The sequence below is a fragment of the Canis lupus genome, chromosome 13 (assembly GCF_048164855.1).
Source record: "Canis lupus baileyi chromosome 13, mCanLup2.hap1, whole genome shotgun sequence".
Classification (NCBI taxonomy): domain Eukaryota; kingdom Metazoa; phylum Chordata; class Mammalia; order Carnivora; family Canidae; genus Canis; species Canis lupus.
In genome coordinates this window covers 24,349,604-24,374,590 of record NC_132850.1, presented here as the reverse complement: position 1 = coordinate 24,374,590, position 24,987 = coordinate 24,349,604, and the positions used below count along the sequence as shown (strand labels likewise).

At 40.9% G+C, this 24,987-nt stretch overlaps 1 protein-coding gene across 2 annotated transcripts in view; it reads left to right on the top strand.

Moving 5' to 3' along the window:
- LIN7A (lin-7 homolog A, crumbs cell polarity complex component) overlaps nucleotides 1-22,723 on the top strand; it is a 127,759-nt gene extending 105,036 nt beyond the window's left edge. For both annotated transcript variants that reach the window (XM_072772903.1, XM_072772902.1), the window contains exons 7-8: nucleotides 10,613-10,831; nucleotides 17,469-22,723. In XM_072772903.1, coding sequence (XP_072629004.1) covers nucleotides 10,613-10,831 — 219 coding nt within the window. In that variant the 3' untranslated portion in view covers nucleotides 17,469-22,723. The remainder of the gene's footprint in view (nucleotides 1-10,612; nucleotides 10,832-17,468) is intronic.
- Nucleotides 22,724-24,987: the final 2,264 nt, after the last annotated feature.

The following is a 24,987-nucleotide window of genomic DNA, read 5'->3' as shown; positions in this document are numbered from 1 at the left end:
GAGGGAAGTATTTTGCATGCTATACAAACTTTTTATTTTTTATTTCTAGAAAATGACATATTCATGGGGCAGAGGAACCTGCATTTATTGGGTGCATTCTGTGGGCCAGATTTACTATGTGGTACTTCACATGGGTAGTTCATTAAATCTTAAATGATACCTCAGAAGGAAATGTTATCCCATTTTGCATGGGTAGGAGCTGAAGCTCAGGGAAATGGAATAACTTGCCCTAAATCACACAGCTGGTGATCTTTGGGCCTAAGCTTTGAAGCCAGCCCTCCCCGGATAAGTTAGGTAAATGCTGGGTAAGTGCTAGGGCCTGTGCTGGGTACTAGGGAGGAACCGTTGACGTGACACGGTCTCTGCCCTCTAGAACAGTGTTTACCTGCTTGTTGGACTCTTCACAGGCTCTAAGCAAGAGCATGGAAAGACCAAGGGACTCAGACAAGAATCTGGAGAAGAGTTCTGATGATAAGAGAGAGGATATTTTAAAATCCAGGCAAGAAATCATGAGAAATAAGAGGACGGAAAGATGAGGTGATATATGGGGAATGAATATCAGTCTGGTGGTTAATTGGATATGGGTCGAAGAGAGTATTAAGGATGTCCCCAAAGTGTCTTGTTCGGGGCACTGCATGGCCAGTGACAGCAAGAGCCAGAGAGGAGGGGTGAAAAGAATCTTTGGAGGTTAGAGCCAGTTAGAGCATTTGAAATAAGTTTTATTTTGTGGACCTACCTGAAAAATCTTAGTGTAAATCACTGGTGACAAATCCAAGAATATCCTGTGGGCGTGTTTTTAATTGGAAGAGACATTTATCTGCAGAACCAGGGAGATGTTGGACAGTAAACCTGAAATACCCTTTAAATATTCACTTCTCCTGCAGGAAGGCATCTGTAATGTTGAGTTTCTGCAATTAACTTAAATGTTACAGCTATTATTAATGTTCATTATTCACGGTACCCAGCAACATAAATGTCCCTGCTGCTTTTTACACGTCACAAGAAGCACATTTGAGAGCTCTGGACTCGGACAACTCCTGCCCAGATTGGTTGTGTTTCTCCCCTTTTGTTTTATATGAATTGCCTGGGCATCTCGGATTCTAAAACAGGTTAAATAATAAAGTGTATCGTTTGAAAGGTTTGATTGAACAATTTCTGGAACCTCTCTGACACCTCTTAGAAAACAATGGAGTAAGATACTGAAGGGGAAAAAAAAAAAAAAGAAACCCAACACTATTCTGGTTGACAGATCCCAGTTGTTATTGCAGGGGGAGAAGATAGGATGATGTGTACCGTGCTTAGTTAAGTAAGATTCCCCCAAAGCTGGGCGCCTGGGTGGCTCAGTCGGTTAAGCGTCTGCCTTCGGCTTGGGTCATGATCCCAGGGTTCTGGAATCAAGTCCCACATTGGGCTCCCTGCTCAGTGGGGAGTCTGTCTCTTTCTGCACCCCCTCCTTTGCTCCTACCCCCCTCATGTAGCCCTTCTCCTCGCTCATGCTCTCTCTCCCTCAAATACATAAATAAAATTCTTAAAAAAATAAAATTCCCTAGACTTCCTATAGACTAAGCCTTTTTTCTAAATTGCAAAATCTTTCCTAGAACCTTCCAGTATTAGCTTTGTCCCCATCACCAAAACAGCCCACCCGTCCTGAAATACAGTGGGGACTGTTTGGACGGTGGGCTTTGGTCTTTGTCCTCAGAGGTCTCAGCCAGTGTGCAGGTTTGCATTGTGACCCTAGGTACTCCTCCTAAACCAGCCTGACGTTTTAAGCCAGGCTCCACCCGTCTTGGGGTTCTGCAGAGCAGGAGATGACGCAGGAGATGATGATGTAGGTCTGCATTTAGAGTCTTGCCAGAATTGCAGAGAGAGCAAGCCCGACCCTGGGTCCAGGAAACCTGCTCTTTCAGACTTTGAAGTTGGATCTCCCCTTCCCCTGCCTCGTGCTGCCCTTTGGGGTTCAGTGCACCTGTCCGTTGATAATTTTGCTTCCCCTCCTGTCCACTGAAAATTCAAACTCCACAAGGGCTGCTGATCTGAAAAAAAAAAATCAGCATATTTACTGAAGAAAGAGGGTGTCCCAGGCACTACTGTAGAGCTATCACAGGGCTGGCCCAAGGGTCGGTGGGATGATTTGCTGACCCAGTCAAGGCGGAGATACATTTGCATGTTTGGTGGAGTGTATTGGTGCATTGGTGAGGATGGGGGGGGTATGCGGGATGGTGGTCATCACACCTCCACACCCCCTCCCATTTGCCAGACCACACCTAGAAGCAAATATTGAGAACTGGCAGTTTCTACCTGTTTCTGACCATCTGCAAGAGTCCCTGCTCCCCAGGGGTTCCAGGTCACCGAGTGTCACGGCTTGGGAAGCCATGGCTGGACAGAGCATGTATTGATTCAGTGGCGCAGACCTGGTGAATCATGACTGGGAAGGCTCCTTGTACCTGCACGTCTTGGGGAGATTTACTGCTCAAACATTAGCAGACTGATTGGAAGATCTCGTTTTTCTAGGAGCTTCTGTTTGCAAATCTCTAGTGCTCATGTTTGTACTCCCGAGGATGGTTGTGTGTGTGTGTGTGTGTGTGTGTGTGTGGATGTTGACCGTGCGTATGTGTGTACATGTTTATTGAATGTGTGTGTTGCATATTTGTGTCCATTTGTGTGTGTGTGTGTGTGTGTGTGTGTTTAATCTCGATCCCAACAACCATCAGGAATTTTTTTTCCTCCACTTGGTTCCAGAACATCATGGGTCGAGCAGCTACTAGAAAGCCTTACAACTGAAATGTAGTAGCTGCATTTGTTTCCAATTTTAGCTTCCAGATCTGAAAGGTGGGCTGAGTTCAGCCAGATGCTAGATTTGTGGATTTCTGGCGCAGATTTTTTTTATTTTCTAAAGCTTTTGCTCCCTCTAGGGTTTCTGCCCCTTGGGCCTGCTGGCAATGCTCTGCACTCTGCTTTCACGGTTCAGACATTTTTATATTTATAACTATTCTCACAGGTTGAAAATATGTGTAATTATATAGACTCATTTTTTTCCTGTCATCCTCTCCACTCTTTTGTAGTGTTTGCTTAGTTGATGATTTTCCCCTCAAGTCCGCTCACATTATGCATATGCCACTATCGAGCAAATCTCCTGCACACTGCTCCTCTCCTTAACAAACTGTGACACAGCGGAGGGACTGAGAAGAATAGTTTTTCATGAATAAATAATGATTGCTTGTAATTAACATATCAATTGTATGTATGGAAATGATGCTTCTAAATTACTTGACAGTGATTAGAAGCAGTTGACTTACCTAAGTAGTTTGAAACATTCTTCCAACAAACTCCATACATTGTTAATTTATTTAGTAAACTTTGCCCCTAGATGGTATAAAGGAAACTTCTACGTACTCCAAAATTAGATTTTTTAAAAGATTTATTTATTCATGAGACACACAGAGAGGTTATAGACACAGGCAGAGGGAGAAGCAAGGCTCCTTGTGGGGAGCCCGATGTGGGACTCCATCCCAGGACCCTGGGGGTCACGCCCTGAGCCAAAGGCAGATGCTCAACCACCGGCCCACCCAGGGGTCCCCCCAAATTAGATCTTATTCTTCTTTTGTCCTTAAGCACCTGAAGCCCTACAGTAAGATTATCACAAAGAGCTAGCTAGCATTTTCTTGGACCTTCTTTAAATGTCTCACACTTTTCCAGGTGCTTTGTGTTCCAGTTTCATGCCCATAATGATCCTTAGAAGGAGATATTCTGTGATACCAATTTTACAGGTGAAAAAATTGAAGATCCTAAGCAACTTGTTTGAGCTCATAAAGCTGATAAGTGAAGAAGCTCAAATTCAAACCAAAGCAGTACTGGCTCCTTAGCCTAAGAGAGAGAGAGAAAAAAAAAGGTTTTATATAAATATGACTCATATATACTCATATATATATGAAGGAGAAGGGTCGGGAAGGAAAGAGGGAGGCGGGAGGGAGAAAGATGGTCTATTCATTGACTATTAATTGAGCACACAATAGATGCTGGGCCCAGAGATAAATAAGACTCATCTTGCCCTTGGACAGCCTAGTGACAGCAGAATGATTGTAAACTGATAAATTACAGTGCACTGAAATAGATATTAGCATTCAGGCAGGAACAGAGTACTATGGGAGAATATTAGCATATTTTTTTCCAAGGGATAAATGTGATACTTTTTATACACTTGCCATTTTTCTTCAGCAAAAGAGAATACATTTAGAACAGGAAATTAACATATTTGAGGGAAGGAATGGATCAAAAAGTCATAAAAGTTTTTTCTGAATATGTCCTATAAGCTTGTGCAGAGATATTCCATTCTTAATTAAACACCCGATCAGTATGTATAGGGTTTTCTCAGTGACCAGAAATGATGATTCTAGAGCTACACCAAAGCAAAATTATAAGATTTTCTAGGCTACCCAGCTGTCTTTCCTAGAATAACATAGTAGAGGAACTTTGACCATTTACTAGTTGAGTTTATTATAGTCTAGAGTACTGTGTCCAGACACTAATGTACATGCCAGTGCCTGGTTGGCTGGCTGTGTCCCAACTTTCTAAAGTCACACATTCCTAGGTCGTATCGCGGAGGATGTTGCAAGTTTGAGATCTAGCCTAGGCCCCTAATATTTTAAAAATGCCTCAGTTGATTCCAGTATACACCCAGGCTTAAAAACTACTGGTCTGAAAAGCACAAGCAGGGAATAGCCACCCATAGGATATTTACTTTCTCTTTATTGTCTTGGTTAGGGCTATGGATTTGGTAAGTAAGAGCCTAATCTGGAAACAGGTACATCTCAGTTCGTTCTAATCTGTTCCACGTACTACTTGGGGACTAAGATGAATTTCTTAAACTCTCCATTCACATTTTTACAGTTCTGAGGATTAGATGTAGAGCAGAGAAAGTAGCTTGCAGTGCTTTGCACCTAGTAAATGCTCAACAAATGTTAGAGTATATACACACGCAGACACAGGTTTTTATACACAGACATGTGCACTCTTAAAATAATAAAACACCTTGATAGACTGAAAGAAAAACTGTCATAAGAACAAAATGATCAATCACTATGACCTTTGTGGAAAAGGAATAGTTTGTCTTTGGCTATTTTGGACCATTTCAGGGACGCCTGGTGGCTCAGTGCTTGAGCATCTGCCTTGGGCTCAGGATGTGATCCCGAGGTCCTGAGATCGAGTCCCACATCGGGCTTCCCACAGGGAGCCTGCTTCTCCCTCTGCCTATGTCTCTGCTTCTCTCTCTCTCTTTCTCTGTGTGTCTCTCATGAATAAATAAATAAAATCTTTAAAAAATATTTTGGACCATTTCCAGCTTGAGAATCATAACCCACTAATAGTGACCCCTTCATGGAGCCCCACATTGCTCCTTTACCAGCCAACTCCTGACACTTTAGACCCATGAGATGGCAGATCTTAGTCTTCTCATTAGTTCCTCTCCTTTCACATCACCCAAAAAGCCAGTCTCTTTACAAAAGGTATGGCTATAACATAAATAAGTCACGGAGGTGTGATACATAGCATGCAGACCGTAGTTAATAATTCTGTATTGTATATTTGAAAGTCGCGAACAAAGTAGATCTTAAAAGTTCTCATCTCAAGAAAGACATTTTTGTGACTATGAACGGTGATGGATGTTACCTACCTAGACAAGAAATAAAGTACAAGGAGATAACTAAGATTATTTCTAAGGGTCTCTACGGCTATAACACTCTGAGTTTCTGATCTACCTAGATATTATAACCCCTGGTAACATGATTTGGCCCTGCATCTGAAGGAATGACTGATGTCATTTTAGGAGCCCATGCATAAGCTGGGCTCTAGATATGCTCAGAATATCTGCGAGATATAGCCAATTCTTGGTTATCTGAAAAAATGTTCAACTTATCAGCAAACTCTGTCAGGATTATGTTCATGTGATCCCCACAGAGTAAGACCTGCATAAAGACCTGGGCATGGACCATTTGACAGCTAATTATGCACAGATAACAAGCTTCCTTCCTAGGACAAGCATCTCTTCTATCCCAGGGCTAGCCAGGGTCAAAACTTAACAACTAGTTTCTCTATTGCAGTGGGGAAAAAAACACAAGTCATGAGCAAATTAGTGTCTGCAGTGTGATCCAAAGTTCCTTTATATTAGAAAGAATTCTTAATCAGCTAGGAAATTGAGCATACCATGAAATAGCAACCATTTTGCTACCTCACAACCTGTGGAAATGGAAAAGCTCTTGGAAGATCAGAATGCAGCCATGTTGTGAAGTTGGTTCATTTACCAGCCACTGATTTATTAAACTTTCATCACGTTAACTAACTTGAAAGCTTCCTAGAACTTAACTACTGCGTGAGATTGCTGATGAAGCAAGTACACATCTGGTTTTTCCTGAGCGATTTTTCCCCCGGCTTCCTGAATGAAAACATCTTCTCTTATGTATTAACGTTACAGGCAATGCAATTCTTACGGTTTTATGTCAATTTAGTATCTTACTAGCTTGTATTTATGCATTTGGAAATGGCAAAAAATGATTTGAATTCTCCCCATATCGATTTCTATGTGTATTTTTAAGAGATTTAGCAGGAGAAATAAATATTTTCAGGATGGAGATGTCCATTCTCCTTAGTACATTTTAATTCAATTCAGTGGATGATCATGGCCAAAGTAGGCATAACTGTGGGGTACATAATATTTCTCTTAGGGCCTTTTCTCTTTCAGGACCATACTTCTCTTTGGTCTACATGTTTCCTAGGTGTACCTACTATACTCCCATGCCTTCTTTACCACCCCTTGCCTTCTTAATAAAAATCTACCTTTTACCAGATGTCTTTATTAGATGGATCCTTGCGTATGAGGTCCTAAAATTGCAATACGTACACATACTCTTAAAGCAAGAGAATGAAATCTAACCATAAAAATTTCCAACTTTAAATGCAAAAGGGGATGTTGCTTTAAAATTGGGAGCCTTGCCGGGTTTCTTCAAATTACAGAAGGGCCGCATTCTCCTGCTACGTGAAAAGCTGATGCTACAGGTTTTTAGTGACGGCTCAGGCTGGGCTGGCTGTGACTGAGGACCATTTCTGAATCAGGGCGGCTTTTATATACACAGCTTTCATAGCAAGAGTTTAATTGTTAAAAAAAGTTTAATTGTTGACAAATACACTATTACATTTCTAAAACATGTTTTACGTAGTTAGCGTGAAATAAGGCATACTTTCATTAAGAGTGAGAAATAGGACAAGCCACAATTAGGGGTAGGTGATAAAACTTTTGGGCACAAGGAATACCTATTAACAAGTGTTTGCACATCAACACATGTGCCCTAACTGAGCAGATAGCTTGGCTTCTTTTTATGTGTAGAATAAAACCTCTATGGGAAGGTGAGCTGCTTTTTCGTTCTTATCTTTAAAAAAAGTCAGAAAACAGCCTTATTCTTTCAAAAAGTTGTGCTGAGGAACTAAAAGCACTCAGGAAATAAATTGTAGGTTACCGAGGCAAGCATACACACTCAAAAGTATTCATAAGGTAGGCACAGCCAGTGGAAGAAGCCATCCAGATCAGTCACTGAGACATTTTTCTGAAAACAATTAAAAAATAGAGTTTTTGAAATACTACATTCTACAAACATATTTCTTCAACTCTTTCTGAGTTACCTCTTAATTTCTGTTGTACCGTTCAGTCCTATAATTTGTATTATTTTAACAAAGCAGTTTTGGAAGCAGAAGTGTGGCACTCTGCCCAGATCCCATCAGAAGCTTCTGTGCCCTGGTGCAAACAGCAAAGCGAAAGGTAGAGTCAACCAGCAGACCTGTTAACTCTGATGAGCCTGCAGGAGCCTGAGCAAAAATTCTGGATTCAAAGACCATGGGGCCTGCCTTTTAATAAATTGCTAACTATATGGGGGAGAACAGAGCTCGGTGTGGGAGAGGGTGACTTTGATGGCTCAGTGGGGCTGGGTATGGCTCACCAGTCATATTTCTCTCAGCTGTTTGTCCCTCTGGTGAGAGTTTGATGGCCTCACAAATTAGTACCACAACTCTCTTGTGGCAACTCTGGATTGCAGGCACAGTGCTTACGCTGGGATAATGGGCCTCTAAAGGTCTGGCCTAGAATCTCCAACCCTATTAAATGAAAGCAGATAGAACAAAAGCCAAAAAGGAATTTAGGAGCCTAGAAAACAGACAAACCAGTGTTACTGAAACCTATAAACGCATACATTTTAATATCAAAAAGGACGTTAGAGAAGGACATGAACAACCAGATCGCCCAGATTTCCTCTTGGAAGCAGAGTTTCCCACATTAACAATTCATCTCGGGGCAAATTGGAAAGAAATTTTGAGCACACTGAAAACAGGGATGATATTGTACCAAGTTGCCAAAGCTTCCCCCTATCCTTTATGCTCTTCCAAAGAACTTAGTAGAATATAATTCATAGGATAAAGGCTAAATAAGCATTTGTTGAGTGTCCAGGTCAATGACTGAATGAATGATGATGAAAAGAATGAGTTGATCAATAAACGAGCCAGTTTTCCCAGGCTTTAGCCACAGGCAAAAATTCACTCTGCTCTGTATATAACCCCTTGCTCTCCATGTGCCCCAGACTTGGTGAGGGAGTGAGTGCTTCTGAAAGTTGCCTCTGGGTCTCATCACGGTAGTTTCTTAAACCCTTGGTATCTGCTTGGTACCCCAACATGTGACGCAGCATTCTTACACACCACGGTGACTGCCTCGTTGCTAAACTCAAAGCATTTTCTTTTTCTTGGTCCACATCCACCTTACTGAAGCAAGTGCTAAAATTCTCTTGTCTCCAAATCCATATGATGGAGCAATTACGAATCTCTAGCTATAATGGAATTGCACTCAAAATGCAACTTACTTTGTTTTTTTGGAACTCGGTGTAATACCCATTTTGAGACCCCTTTCTGCTTGAGTTGTAAAATGTGATCTCAGCCAACGTGGGGTGGCCCTCCCCGCCACTCCAATCCACTCTTAGGTGTCCTGGCAGTCTCTCAGCCTGTGTCCTCACGCAGATGTTTTCTTCTGGGAGCTTTATCCAGGAAGCAGATGGAAAAAGGCCTTTGCACTTTGATCCTAAAAAATAGGAGTTAGGTCATCTGCCCTGAGGGGCAGCTGCAAGGAAAATCATCTCCTTTTTTTTTTTTTTTTTTTTTTTTAAGGGCCCTGTGATGTCTGATTACAGATTGCTTCTGTTTTGCTTCTCCCTAATCCCAACCTGGAGAATCTTTAGAAGGTTTGGGGAAAGAAACCTCTTTGTATTTACTTGTAGTAAAAACATAGTTTCCCAACTCTTATCTATATCATCATGTTTAAAAGATTTGGTACTCAAAAGCCAGGAAGTGATGTATTTTTTGCTTTCTGCTTTATCATTCCTACCTTCTAGGTATGTGTGCACATCTGATGATATCCTTAGTAAATTTCTCTGAAAATAAACTATTCTTTGTAAAGGGTTTATCCAATGCATAACAATAATGCCCTCTGGAAAAACTGTGTCAGTTTGTGTTAAGTTACTAGCAGTGTATGAGAGTCCCCATTTCCCTACATCCTTGAAAATACATCATATTTTTAAAAACACATATTTACCATTTTTGAATTATAAATGAAATATTTTGTGTTCATCTGTACTTCTTTCATTGCAAGGGAGCTTAGCTGTCCATTCATAGGGTTTTTTAAATTACTTTTTGTCCCTGAGTTCATGTGACCATTTTGCTTAGGACTTTATAGACTCTTAAATGTTCTTCATGGTAAGAATATGAACAAATATTGAGATGTCTCAATATGTCATATATCAAGAATATTTTTCCCATTTGTTATTTGGCCTTTCTATGGTATATGAGATACAGAAACTTACAATTTATGAATCTGATTTTGTAATTTTTTCCCTTGGCATGTATACTTAAGAATTCTTTCTCCATTGCAAGATGAAGAAGCCCTGCTTCATTTTAGTTGTTTAATGGTTTTATTTTTACATTTAAATTTTTAATCAGTTATATTTAGCACAGACTAGGAGATTGGGCTCTACATTATCTTCTCTCATTTAATTATTATTTGTTTCAGCGTCATTTAACAGTTCTTTCCCCCTTTGGTCTAAATCCCACATTTATCATATAACAAAGCTTTACACATGATGGATCCGCTTCTGGACTCTGTGTTCTATCTCTTGCTACGATGAGACACTGCTGTAATCATGGTAGATATTTAATGACATTAATATCTGATAGGAAAAGTCCCCCTTTATTACCATTTTTTTCAGAATTTTCTTGGCCGGTGCATTTAGTCTTCCCGATGAATTTTGGAAATCCCACTCTAAACAGTAGCGTGTAAATCTTAGGCCTTGGTTGCTTCTCACCCTTCAAACCTGAACCCCCACTCAATCCATTCTGTACCCTAGTGCATCCTAACCAGCCGCTACTTCACCTACGAACAATAAGTAATAACGAGGATGGCAGTGCATCCCATCTGCAATCCCCTTCTTGAAATTTCAAACCGAGATTTTTGTAGGATACTAATCGCAGATGGGTCCCTCAGGGAGAAGAACATGACAGTTCTCCCCTTTAAGAGATGTCCCTGTCTTTTCAGAGCGTGGAAGGGGAGCACCATGAGAAAGCTGTGGAACTGCTCAAGGCTGCTAAAGACAGTGTCAAGCTGGTGGTCCGATACACCCCCAAAGTCCTGGAAGAGATGGAGGCTCGCTTTGAAAAGCTCCGGACTGCCCGGCGTCGACAGCAGCAGCAGTTGTTAATTCAGCAGCAGCAACAGCAGCAGCAGCAACAAACACAGCAGAACCACATGTCATAGGTGAGGAGCGTCTTCTTCTGCACAACGGAAGTCCCTGACACAGACAAGTTTGTTTCGGTTTTTAATAGGGTTTCTTAGACAGCTGGAATATCATCATTAGATTTAAGATTTAACAACCCCACCTCCCCAGAAATCAAGCAAGCAAAAAAAAAAAAAAAAAAAAAAGAACTCAGAAAATATAAACAAGACAAGACCGTTGCTTACTTTATATGCCATTCAGCTGTATTTCCTGCAAATGTAAGATATTTTGGAAAATAATATCTTTGAGAGGGCCAGGTACAGACTATAGGATGCCTTTATATGCCTTTATATAAATTAGGAAAATGCAGCGTCTGTGCGACACAGATTCCCCGGGCAGAGAACTAGATAACAAGCCCTCATTCACCCTCTTGGCCAGTTGCCTTTGCACTGTGTACAAACTAAACAACCGTATAATGCTGATCCTGGGAGGATCCCTCTAGAATACCAATACAAATTATTGGAAAATCACTCCACTGTGAAGAATGAAGTGGAGACCTGCCAGTGTGCATATTCTGAAAGATTCCAGACTCTCTGTGGGTGCTCACTTAAAAAGTGACGCTCTTGCCTTTTTCTAAATTCCATCTTGTGACAAAAATGCTAAGTCAGGTCTTACTATATGTTTTTAAGAAAATCCAAGAAAAAAATGTGAAGAGTGAGAATCACCATCTTTGAAGTGCCCTCCTGTGTGCTGGGCTCTTTTCCCATCTTAGTTCTTATCCTCAGAAAAACCCTTCAAGTAAGTATCACTAAACCTCCGTTTCTTAGATGAATGATATGAAGTTGCAGTGGCTTCGTGGAGCCCTCACAAGCACACCTTCAAGGAGCATAGAATTATCGTCCTTTTTGCTCTCACGGGCATTTCACCTGCCAACATCAGATATTCTGGAGCTCTATAAATTGTCCTTGCTCCCCTTTGGGAGAGACAGTTAATAGCATTACACACCTCTACGCGATGATGTCTGCAAATGTGATTTTGAAGTGAGGTTCGAATGTTCTTGGGAAGGTGACAATGGGTAATAGTGGTTTTAAGTCATTCAACATCAGATTACTGTTTGCACAACCTGAAAGAAACACTGGATATGACATGAGACTTTCAATGGTTTGTGACACTCACAACAAAGGAGAAGCTACTTGGGGAAGTATAAGGACCCCAGGGTTTGTCCTGTGCTGAGAATTCAACAGTCTTATCTCTTATAGCTTGTAAGTTATACCGTATATACCATAGCTTGGTGATTTCATCCAAAATCACCTTCCATTCATTCTAAAAACTACCTTTATTCAACAACGAGTATCTATTTGGTACTGCTGTGGGCTGTAGAAACAGCTTGAACAAAGCAAAGTCTTTGCCCTCATGGTGCTTACATTCTGGTTGGAGGAGAGAACTACTAATAGGTAAATAAAATTAGCTTATTGGGACCCGTACTTCGCAGAGTTAAAATGGAGTGCTTTGATACACCCTGGCTAGGTGACAGCCTTCGATTAGATGATCAAGGGAGACGTCTCAAAGGAGATGACATTTAAGCTGAGATTGAATGCATAGGAGAAGCCAGAGATGAGCATAAGCAGAAGGGGAGCTAGCCGGTGCAGAGCTCCGAGAGCTATTTGATGTTTTTGGAATAGAAGGAAAGCTGGGGTAGTTAGTTAGGAAATAATGAGTAAGGACAGAGAGGTAGATGGGGGCCAGGTCACAGAAAGCTTTTTAAATCACTGAGGGACGGTAGATTTTATTGCAGTGGAAGCCACTAAGGGTTTTAAGCAAGGGAATGACATGGTCTGATTTATGTATTAACAAAGATCACTCTGGCTGTTCTGGGGAAAATAGATTACTGCAAGGTAAGAGTGAGAACAGAGACTAATTAGAAGGCTGTTGTATAGTAGTCTAGGCAAGAGATGCTGACTCAACTGGGATGACAGGGTTGAGATGTAGTGATGGGGTCGCATCACCGGACAAGTCATTTTGCCCACATCCTTCTCCTCTCTAATCTATTCCAAATATAAAGGTGCTTTACCTCAGTATTGTCGGAGTCCTTTCCTAGGTCTTTTTCTAACACCAAGCCACAATCCTTTCGTCAGACTTGGACACTCTTTCCACTAACTCATTTGTTTCTTCCATCCTCAAGAATGACGACTTGTACCGTTTTCCTGATTGATTTGCCACACTGGCCTGGAGTAAAATTATTCTGAAGTGTTTTGAAAGAAATATGTTGCCATTCAGACTTCTGAGGTCTCACTAAAAGCTTCCACTGTTATATCCTTTCAGTCATCTTTGAAAGTGTACAACTTGGCCTGAGTATTTTCTGGGCTGCGCACTCCATGTCACTGGTCTGCTCCAGCAGCCTTCGTTAAACCTCTTCAGAATTTCCTATTGTCTCATGACCAAAGGCTGACTTTTATTTTTTTTAAGATTTTATTTATTTATTCATGAGAGACAAAGAGAGAGAGAGAGGCAGAGACACAGGCAGAGGGAGAAGTAGGCTCCATGCAGGGATCCGGACATGGGACTCGATCCCGGGACTCCAGGATCACAACCTAAGCAGAAGGCAGACCCTCAACCACTGAGCCACGTAGGCGTCCCAAAGGCTGACATTTTTAATAAAAGACATTTACGAACTGAATTTTCTTGTAATGGATACAGTAACGTTCTATTTAAGTGAACATGAAATTTATATTTCTGCCTGCCAAGACAGCACTTGCTCCACACATGATCGTGGCCCCTTGAGATGAAACTCCAGTGGCCATTTCAAGTACAAGTGAAGTACAACCAAGTCCTGTCATCCGTGGATTTTATGGTGAATTCAGTCAAAGAGACCTACATTAGCTCTTGTTTGACTGTTAATTAATTAAATTTTTAAGGATTAAATGGGATTTGTTACACTTCCTAACTCATACTATGGTTGCTTTTGGTTAGAAATTTGAAGCTCATTTGACCAATTTACTTTGAAATGATCTCAGATTTTTTTCTTTTTTTCTTTCTTTTTTTTTTTTTTTTTTTGTTTTGTTTTGTTTTGGAGTTTAACAAGTTATGCCAAGACCAGGTAAAGCAACATACTTGTCAGATACTGTCTTCACCGTTTATCACGTGAAACACAATCTCCATTCTCAAAATCAGGAATTTTTTTTTTTTTACCTAAAATGGTGTAAGTTATTAAGTAACTACTAATGGCTACTGATGTTTACAAATGGAAAATAGGTTGAATGTAAGTGATGTGTGGAGAGTATCTCTCAGGCCCACTTTTAATTTTAAACTTGCCTGAAATAAAACTCATTTGTATTTTTCCCTAACTTCCATGTTTGATAATCAGGAATAGATTACATTTTCTAGAAGGTAAGAGAGATGATCACTACGCAATGGAATTATAGAAACCTAAGCCGAGAATAGGAATCTAGATATTTTTATGCTATCCTCACTTTCTTGACAGAGAGCATTACATTTATTCAGCTTTAAGCATCTCATTTTTTAAAGCATGATTTTACATACATCCACATTTCGCCCAGATTCTCAAAGAATAAAAGGAGAAAGGAAAAGAAATCCTCCTTGAGTTGTCAACATTCTGAGCAAGTCAAGACTAAAGATTGTCAGATTTCTCTGACCTCCTGTTGCTGGATTGACGGTGGAGAGAGAAGTCCTTGCATTTGAAACCAGGCTGAATCTTAACAGATGTCCAGGGTCGCTGGAGTTTCCCAGGGACCTCACCAATCATCAGGCCCCCGCTTCCCTTCCTTTGTCCACTGTGGACTGCCCGAACTTCCCACCGCCACTGCCACAGCCGCTGTCCTGATGATCCAATCCAGGGAGCCACTGCAGAGCTGAGAAAACCAGCCTCAAAGGACAACCCTGATAAAAATGAATCCAAGGAACCCAGAGTCACCATGCAGAAAACCGGCGTAATAGAAATAATCATGGTAAAGCTGGATAACATTTATTAAGTAGTGAGAGTGTGCCAAGAACTCTTCCGAGTGCTTCATATGTGTTCAGGTAGTTAGTCTTCATGACAGTCCTAGGGGTATAGTAGGTACTATTTTTAATCCCATTGTAAAGGAAGAAACTGAAGTGTGTAGGATTTTTTTTTTAAAAAAAACCTGTACCTAGGCAGCCCTGGGGGCCCAGCGGTTTAGTGCCACCTTCAACCCGAGATATGATCCTGGAGGCCCGGGATCGAGTCCCACGTCGGGTTCCCTGCATGAAGCCTGCTTCTCCCTCTGCCTGTGTCTCTGCCTCTCTCTCTCTCTCTCTCTCTCTCTCTCTGTGTGTCTGTCATGAATAAATAAATAAAATCTTTAAAAATAAAAAAATAAAAAAATAAAACCTGTACCAGGGGGGTGGAGGTGACTAGGTGACAGGCACTGAGGGGGGCACTTGATGAGATGAGCACTGGGTGTTATGCTGTATGTTGGCAAATTGAACTCCAATTAAAAAAAATAAATGCAAAAAAATTAATTAAAAAGATTTAAAAAATAAAACCTGTACCACGGTTCACAGCTCGTGAGTGATAAAGCCATGACTCAAACCCAGAAACATGGGCTTCAAAGCCTTTTTGTCTCCACCACTGTGCCATTCTACTTCTTTCTTCGATGGCACCTGCCCTTACATCCCCTGTCCCTCCTCACAGACAGGCTCACCTGAGCTTCCTAGGGATTCATTGTCATGCTACTTAGAGTTGGAGGTATCCAACTCACCCTTACCATTTACCCCCTACCTCTAAGTCCTCCATCACTTCAGCTGTAGTCATTTCCTACCGCTGCCTTTAAAAAGTCACCACGAATTTGGTGGCTTAAAAAAACGTAAATTTCTTGTAGTTCCAACAGACTGAAGTCCGGCACAGCCTTTCTGGGCTTTAGGAGGCTCCGAGGAGAAAGAGCCATTTCCTTGCCTTTCCTGGCTTCTAGAGGCTCTCCACATTGCCTCGTGGTTCCTTCTCAATCTTCCAAACCGGCAAGGGCACCCGAGTCCTGGCCTCTGCTTCCTCCTCATCACGCCCCCTTCCCTGGCTCCTCCCCTCTCCATCTCCCACTTCTAACCACATTCATTGTATATCCCACCTGGACAATCCAGGATCAGCTGCCTATTTTAACAGTCAGCCCTTTAGCAACCTTAAATCCATCTATGGCTTTAATCCCCCTTTAACATGAAATCTAACATATCCACTGATTCTGGGGACTAGGATGTGGAGAGATTTAGGGTCCCTTGTTCTGACTACCACAGTGGCTCATTTAAAAGTCAGCAAAGCAACCTGAGTGATAAAATTTACACTAATATGGAAAGAAGTCTTTTATTTAAACAAGTGAAAAAAAATCACTGATTTGTTGAATTACAAATCAAGGGGATGAGAGAAACAATGAGAACGTTGGATGCAGATGGCTCTTCCCAAGGGGTTGCTTCAGTGACCCATATTTTGGACACCCAGGGATCTCTCAGCTGCTGGCATATCCCTCAGGCCTCCTCCCTCCCCAGCCTCTGGGTAGGTGAAAAGATCCAAGACTGTTACTAAAATTCATCTGTTCTGAGTCCCAGTCCCTTGGGCCATGGACTATACAATACATCAATTTGTTAAAAACTCAAAAACTCAGTCTCTAGCTCTCTGTCATTTGCTAAACTCCGGCACCTGTAGGAAGTTAGTTATTCAATAGGACACTCGGTAAAATGGTCTGTTACGGGGATTAAGAAAAAAAGATGTAAAACTTTTAACAAAGCCTGTGGCAGTTAGTGAGCACTCAGCAGCAGTCGCGTAGCTACTAGGATTGTAGTGGTGCAAGTGTCGGCACTAGGTCAGGCTTGTTGGGTGAGTCCTGGAGCAGCACAGTGGCCTGGCGCTTGGCTTTCCAGCCACTCTGTGGGCCCCAGGGGCCTTTAGGCACATCTGTAGAAGGCATGCCAGCTGGAGGGTGTTGATGCAAGTAGGCAGATTGCAAGGCCTGCCACAATTTCTAAAAATCTGTTTTGTATATGATGCTTCGCACTCATTGGCATAAAAATATCCGCAGCTTTAAAAACAAAGATCGGAAACCACTGTTCTCTCTGAGAGCCACGATTCCAGAATGGGGGGGAAGAGTGACGGGTCTTGGGGGGGTGCTCGGGGAGGTTGCTGTCCCCGAATCTGACCATATGGGCAGCTGCCCACCCTGGTCTGCTCGGTGTCAGGCTGACCTTGCAGGAGAAGAAAGGGGTCTGAGGATGTGCTTCAGAGAAGGGATGTTGGGGCTCCCCACACCCCCAGCAGGGAGAGGCCCCACTGGCCGTACCGCAGCAGAAGCAGTACCCAGCGCCCCGAGAATCCCACTGGAGAGGTTAGCCATCCTTTGCCTTCACGAAGAAAAACAGAGTCATCTGGAACTGGGAAGAAGGAAGGTTTTACATTTGAAATGTTTCCAAACTGGTGCTCTGTATTTCATTTTAGGGAATAACTGTGTCTTTTCCATCCTCATTTGATAATTACTTCCTTTGCAAACATCAAACAATTTTTGTTCATATGTGGAAGATGGTGCCTGAGTGATAGGGCCTAAAATAATCCCTGCTGTTCTCACATAGCACATGCTCTTTCGATATTTTTAGCATCTTGCAGTTGACAAAAGGAATACTAATCACTGGTTTCCCCTTCACTCTTTCCCCCTCTTGCAGGTCCTTAAAGAGAAGATAGTCACAAATCTGAAACCGTGCTTCAGAATCCCAGCACATAGTAAACGGAAGAGACGACATTGATAATTATACCTGTCAAGAGCTGTGAACACGTGGTGTGTAAATTCTTTACCAAGGCGACTCGACACCTTCTTTCTCTTGGGGCTGAACCCCCGCTGCTCGCGTGCTCCTTACACACACAGACCTTACATTCACTGCAGTGGGAATTCTCGGTGTGTGAAGGGAGAGCTTTTCCAGTCTGCAGACTGAAATAGGACCAGAAGGATCAAGTCCATGACTCTCAGATAAATCATGACTCTGGTCTATAGCTTTTCCAGAGATTAGCCAGTCCCTCATTAGGCTAGAGTTCAAACTGCATCAGTTCAAGGTTGCTACCACTTAAAAGAAACCAACCTATGCGTTGCCCCCGCACCCTGACCTCTTCCACATCCATATTGCTGAATCATCTAAATTAGAATTCCAGTTAATTGCAAATGCAACCTTTATCCCCCTCTTGAAAATGGCAAGCTATACCATATTATACTCTGTTCAGGTTCTAGAAGCAATTGGCTTTTTTATTTTCTGTTTCCATGAATTTAATTATGCATTAATGCAGTGGGACACATTTAGTTCAACTTTTGGTTTGCTAGAGGCAAGGATAGAGAACTCTAGTACTGTTTTTTTTTTTTAATTTAAGTATTGCTTGTATCTATGGTTATTAATTCTAACAGAATATAACGTATATTTATTCCACGAATTATATATTATCAGAGTGTATTTGCTACACATTGAGGTCTTTTCTTACCAAAGGTTATGAATCTGGTAAGAGAACACTAGCCAAGGACCCAGCTTCATGAACGGATCCTCCTATGATGTTTATATATAACCCTGCTCTCAATAATTTCTGGTTAAGTTTTATATTTTTCGATTGATAAACTCTGGAGAAATCTAAACTCTTTCTACCTACACGGATATGTTGTTACAGGAATTTATTTAATATTTTAAAGCTTAGGGCTTTACAAAGCTCAATTATGATATGTGCTCATATATATATACACACATACACACACACAAATATATATGTCACACACAAAATCTAGATCAGTTTCCCCAAATATAAACTGGATATTGTTGGAAATTTAAGATCAAAAATATTTTTCCTTTTAAAATCAGGCAGATATAAACCAGGATATAATATTGTGAATGAAAAGAAGCTATTCCTTCTAAAGGGAAAAGCTGCCTAATTCATTACACATATTCATGCAGGAAAATAGACAAGGGACATACCATCTTTCAGGAAATGTCAGTGGCTGGAAAATGACCTGTTAAGAGCCACCTATGCAGATCATCACTTTTGACTCACCGAAAATCTAAGTACCTCAGTCTGATTTTACTCACGGGAATGAATTAGGAAGCAATAATCATTTGAGCACTTACTTACATGGCTTAGGCACAAAAATGTCCCCCAAAAAAGAATAAATGCCCAGTTGAAACATTCTACATAGATCATTAAAACTGAGGCAAATATTTGAATGTTCCCTTTTCTCAAATGCAGCAATTGATTCCCCAACATAAATAAAGTTTACATGTCAGATAGTCTCCTAAATTAGAAATTGATGAAGCTCGGTTCAAGAGCTATTTCTTGAAAACAAAATAAAACCAGTCAGACCTGCCCAGCACATTTCATTTTGCCCTGTCAAGGGGGTATTATTGTCAATACCAAGTTCCGCTTACTCTTCATAGTACATCACCCAACAGAGAACAAAGAGCGAGGAAACTAGGAGGTATGCCTATTTCTATGACCATCCTGAAAACATATCATTTTTTTATTGGAGAAAACTGAGGGGGGGGGAGGGAAAAGGGGAGGCCAAGGGGGAGGACCGAATGTTATGTAAAATAGGTTTACAAAAGAGATAAGCATGACTAAAGGGAGTGAATGGAGACTATGTGAGTATTACTCAGTTTGAAAGAGGTAGCTCTCATTTTTATAAGAAAAATTTAATAAAACATATATTTTAGTTATCATTTAACAAAGAAATATTAAAGCTATTCAGGCGATGCCACAGATTCTCATAAAGGGAAATCATTGCACCCTTGTGATGAGAAAACGCTCATTTCCACACATTTCAATGCCTTGTATAAATTTGGAGCTTAGGGTATGTTTTCATTTAGCCATAATTGTACAGTTGATATGAAATTATCGATTGTTTTCACAACAATATAAATATTGTCATGGTGTTAACGGAAGCAGCTAGCAAATGAGCAGATACCTTACATTTGTGTTTTCTAGATGTCTTTGTTATGCTTCATTTGCATAATGTTAAATGCTAATAAATGGATGCCAAGCTCTCTGTCAAAGTAAAGGGGCAATCCATCACACCCAAGGCATCTAAAGACAGATTACATGTCGCACTGGTCCTACATACAAATGACCAAATGGCCAGTTTGGTTTGTTTTTTTGTTTTTGTTTTTTGTTTTCAGTGAAATCTCATTATTGAAATATAAGCCTTCCCCTAAAGTTTTAATCAAAGGTTTCTGTCCCTAAGACTTAGAGAGGCCCTTTTGTGTTTCTCTGAGTTTCACCGAAGCCAGAAGGAAAGGGAAAAGAAATCACCACAACTGGTACTAAAGTTCTTTATTATCAATGATCACGATAGAGCCACTGAATTGTCCAAAATCATATTAAAAACATACCAGGCTGCTCTTATGTGAACGTCCATCTTGAATGTCACAAATAAATTAGATATTCAAAGTTAGGGGAAAATCTGGAATGACCATTCCTCCATGATCCTGGTGAGTGTGAGTTCTTTCCCTTGGTCACTTTGGTGGCCAGATTTTTCTAAACTCTTTCCTGCTGTGATTTTGAAGGCCAGCACGTGGAGCATAGCTTGGTAAAAGAATACCTGAACCTTTCCATTTGGGGCATTTACATTTTGTGGCCATTTGAAATAGAACATCCGCAGGGAGATAAGGAGCTTAAATTACAATTGACTTTGGAAAGAATAACAGACTTTTGTGCTTCCTCAATCATGTAATCAATAGGGAATTCTCTCCTTCTGTGAACTACCACTGTCTTTTAAGACAATGCTAAAAATCTAAATGTAAAATCTAGCTTTCAGGGGCTTTTGAAGAATTCAAGGCTGTCTCGGAAGAACTTGACTAGAGATGGATTACACAATTTACAAATGCGGTTCTCAACCGAGACAAGTCAAACCGATGTGATCTCAGTTCATTTTACTCAGCTGTGCCTATAGTACTCCAAGACGTTGGGATGTTTTGTCTACGTTTTCTGAAACATCTATAGATATTTGTGAATGTGTGAATCATGCCTGAATTTCTCACCTTTTGGCTAGTTTGTGCTTATTATATGGACAGCCTGTTACTAAGACCAGCTTTCGATAGCGTTGTGAAGTAGAAATCCATACTCTGAAGATCAAGGGAAGCCAACATTAGGCAATGTCTCCCAAAACGTGGGGCAGTCCTACCCACTGCACCCCTTTCTGGATTTTGAACTCCACGAGAAAAAAGTCCGTGACTGCTTTGTGGATTGCCAGGTCTCCGACACCTGGTATGGTGTTGGCCACACTATAAGAGCTCAGTTGGTATTTGTTGAATGAATGAACAATTGGATAGGTGGATAGATAAATAAATGAATTTTGCCTTCAGATGACCTGAAAAATTTCACCAATTTATGGTAATTGGCTCTGTAATTTCTGAATTTCATAGAACCAGAATTGACTCTTTTTTCGTAAATAAATTCTCAGGTATATGAATTTGGAATCAATTACTTTACAGGCTTCAAGGATTTGAGGACATGTAGATAAGGGACAGTGTTTGGAGATTAGGAGTTTTTAACAATGAAGAAAGCTCAGCCTTTCTAGTTCTTTGTGAAAGCTCCCTGAGTTATTTTGCAAGGGCGAATGAAACATAGAACTTCATTTATGAGTATTATAAAATATTATGTGTTAATTTTTATAAAAGAAGAAAAGTCATGTCATCAAGCACGTTATGAGTATCTCCTTCAATGTTTACTAGTATCTTCTCTCTGAGGAGTTCACGGTAATTGGGGACACAGCTCTAAATCTTCTGCTTTCGAAAGATCACTTCTTTCCTATTTGATTTCGAGAATGTACCTGAGCTAAAGATTAATCACATAGCTACCGGCCCTTTTCCATGTGTTTATTCATTTAGCAAATATATATTGTGCATCTACTATACGCTAGGTTCTAGAAAGACAGAGGCCAACAAGACAGACATAGTGCCCTCCTGAGGCTTACTGTGAGGAGCTCCTCAACACTTGCTTTGGCAATAGGTAGAGTTTACTGTCCATCGGGTCCCTCTTCACAGCTGACAGAAGAACTGAAATCCCTAACTCCATGGAAATCATGAAAGACCCCCTGCACCTATTTATATGAGCTTGCTTTTCTAAATGCACCACTCAAAAATACTGCTCAGTTATCCATACACCGTAGTTAGACCCCAGCAAGATAGGGGAGTAATAATTTATTCATAACTAACACTTATTTAGCACTTACTAGGTTCTACTGTGCTTGGTACTTTCCATAGACTATTCATGAAATCCCTTCAACAACTCTAGTAGGTTTCATTTTATAGACAAGACAACTGAAGCACAGATATGTGACTTGTCTGGGTCACACAGCAGATGACATGGGGATTTGAACCCATGCAGTGTAACACAAGAGTTCATGTGTCTAACCATTATCTGTGGTCTGGGGGACACCATTACATTCAAATGAGTCATTAAAATACATGAGTCACTGTATATAAAAGTCCTTTGTAGTATACGAAAAGCTAGCGGTGAAGTATTAAGGTCAACAGACCACCTCAGTGGCAGAAGCGGACTGAAAACTCAATTTTATGTCACAGCTTACTCTTGGAAAGAACACTTCAAGCCAGGGACATGGATAAAGTACAGATTCAGAAAATTTTTGACATCTGATAAATATGTCAATGACTTTTCAGAATTATTTGTTAGCCACTGTGTCTATTTGGTGCTACAAGAAACAAACTCCCTTGCTGTAAGGGCTTATAATAAATAACACAGTGTGGAGCTGAACCAAGGATACTTCACGTTTCTGGGGAAAGATCAGGCAATAGTACTATTTTCTCATCATTGCATGTGATCGCGTCTTTCCAATTGTTTTCTTTACGTTTCTGAAAGAGCTGCAAAATTGTGCAGTGGTTCAACCTGACCAAAGTGGTATTATGCTGCTGGGAAGTAAAAGTATTAGACACAAGACTGGAAGTATTGTCTTCATTATCAAATGACTCTTAAATTCATTTAAAACATGGATATAGGCGCGCCTGGGTGGCACAGTGGGGTTAGTGTCCGACTCTTGGTTTCTGCTCAGATCATGACCTCAGGGTCATGAGATGGAGCCCAGCGTCCAGTGTGGCATCTGCTTGAGATCCTCTCCCTCTGTCCTCCTGCCCTTCCCCAACCCCCACCCTCTCTCTCCTTTTCTCTCTCTCAAATAGATAAATAGGTCTTTAAAAAAATAAAACATGGAGGGACGCCTGGGTGGCTCAGTGGTTGAGCATCTGCCTTCAGCTCAGGGCGTGATCCCAGAGTCTCGGATCGAGTCCCACATCAGGCTCCCCACAGGGAGCCTGCTTCTCCCTCTGCTTATCTCAGCCTCTGTCTCTTTCTGTGTCTCTCATGAATAAATAAATAAAATATTAAAAAATACAATAAAACATGGATATAGAAAGATTTTTAAATGCTGAAGGTGCCTGAATATTTGAAAGCCAAGTTCCTTGTACTTCTTCATTCCAAACCATAGAGTGGGATCATACTGTTGAGGGAGTGGGTTCTAAAGCCAACCCAAAGGGCAGAAATTGAGATTGGCCTTATGTTAGAACCATAAACAGGTGGATGTGACATTTCCAGAGGCAGACAGGAACTGGCGCCTTCTGTGGGATTCGCAAACTCCCTGAACTCCCTGTTAACTTCCACCTCATTCACTCACAAAAAGGGATCCTACACGTGCTGTACCTGTTCTCTCTCTGCCCCTCCCAGTTCAATGGGCACATGATGTAACTTAAGGGCTGGGTCCTATTGGTGGCAGCCAAGGAGTCTTATTCAGAAAACTTGTATCGTTATTCTTCCCCTTCAAAATAATTAACATTATAGAAAGTTTAACTTTGCACATAAATACACCAGTGGAGAAATTCAAATACTTTAAATCCCAAATCAAATTGGTTAACATCTCTCTACCTCCCTCTTGTCCCCTTTATTTCTACTGATAACATTACCATTCCCTCTACAAATACTGTCATCTTTCTCATCATTTGCATCAAGTCTTAGATTCTTTAGATCACACCTTGGCAAAATGTCTTGAAACTATCTTGCTTTACCCATCCTCACCCTTCCTACCCAGGCATAGAACCTTAGTATTTTTCAGCAGGACTTTTGTGAACCTTTAACTATTTTCACAATTAACACTCCTCCCCAATTTTCCCTATTACAGATACTAGATAGCTCCCCCAACTCCGAAGTTATTCCTTTGCTCAGAATCCTCCGAGGGATCCACTATCCCTCTCTCTCACTCACATACACACACACACAGTCAGATTCTTAGTCTGAACCAAAACACTAGTACGGTGTTGGGGAAGGAAGACATTAGATGCCCTCCCATCCACAAGTGCAAAATATAGAACATGAAACATGATGCTGTTGACATCTAGTGCATGGACTGTGAAATCGAAATCATGAGTTTCATGACACTGAAAAAATTACAAGTTCTTTGTTGAGGTGAAATTAAAGACCGAGACCAGCAGTTTCTATAGCGAAGATAGCAAGATTCCAATCAGATTATGACCCACAAATACCAAAGCATTTGCTTGAGGTGGTGTGTGTGTGTGTGTGTGTGTGTGTGTGTGTGTGTGTAGGGATAGGGAACCATGCTAACATTAGGAAGAGGTATAGGTTGAGATGTGTGTGTCCCTACCACGTAACACTGGATTTTTAGCCACTTTGCTCTATCTTGCAGTCCAACTAGACTACTACCTACCCCTGGAAACTGTCCCTGAGCTTTTGATTATTTCTGAGGTGACTCCTTCCTCTATGTCTGAAGAGAATTGCTCAAATTTTAAGGTTCATTTCAAATTGTCCCTCTTCCAAGAAGCTCTCTAATTTCTCCAAGCCCGATGTTATCTATGCCATCATCCAACTCCATTGTGGTATTTGTACCACTCTTCGGCTCCTAGCTTCTCTTATAGTATATGTACTTGGGCCCTTATCATCCTAATTTGCCCTGCAGTTGGTAATTATCTATGGAGTGGGTGCTTAACATTTCTTATGAGGAATTACCTTTCACTTTTTCAACTTCACAGAATGGCTTCTGGATTATTTTGGGGTCTATCTCAATAGCTCACCCATGAAATTTATCTGAAGTGAGCATTCAATACCAGACTCTTAAAAGAGAAAAAATTGCTAATTTCAAGGCACTTTTATTTTTAAAAAAGTAAAGATAATAGTATTAATTCTTATCACTTATTT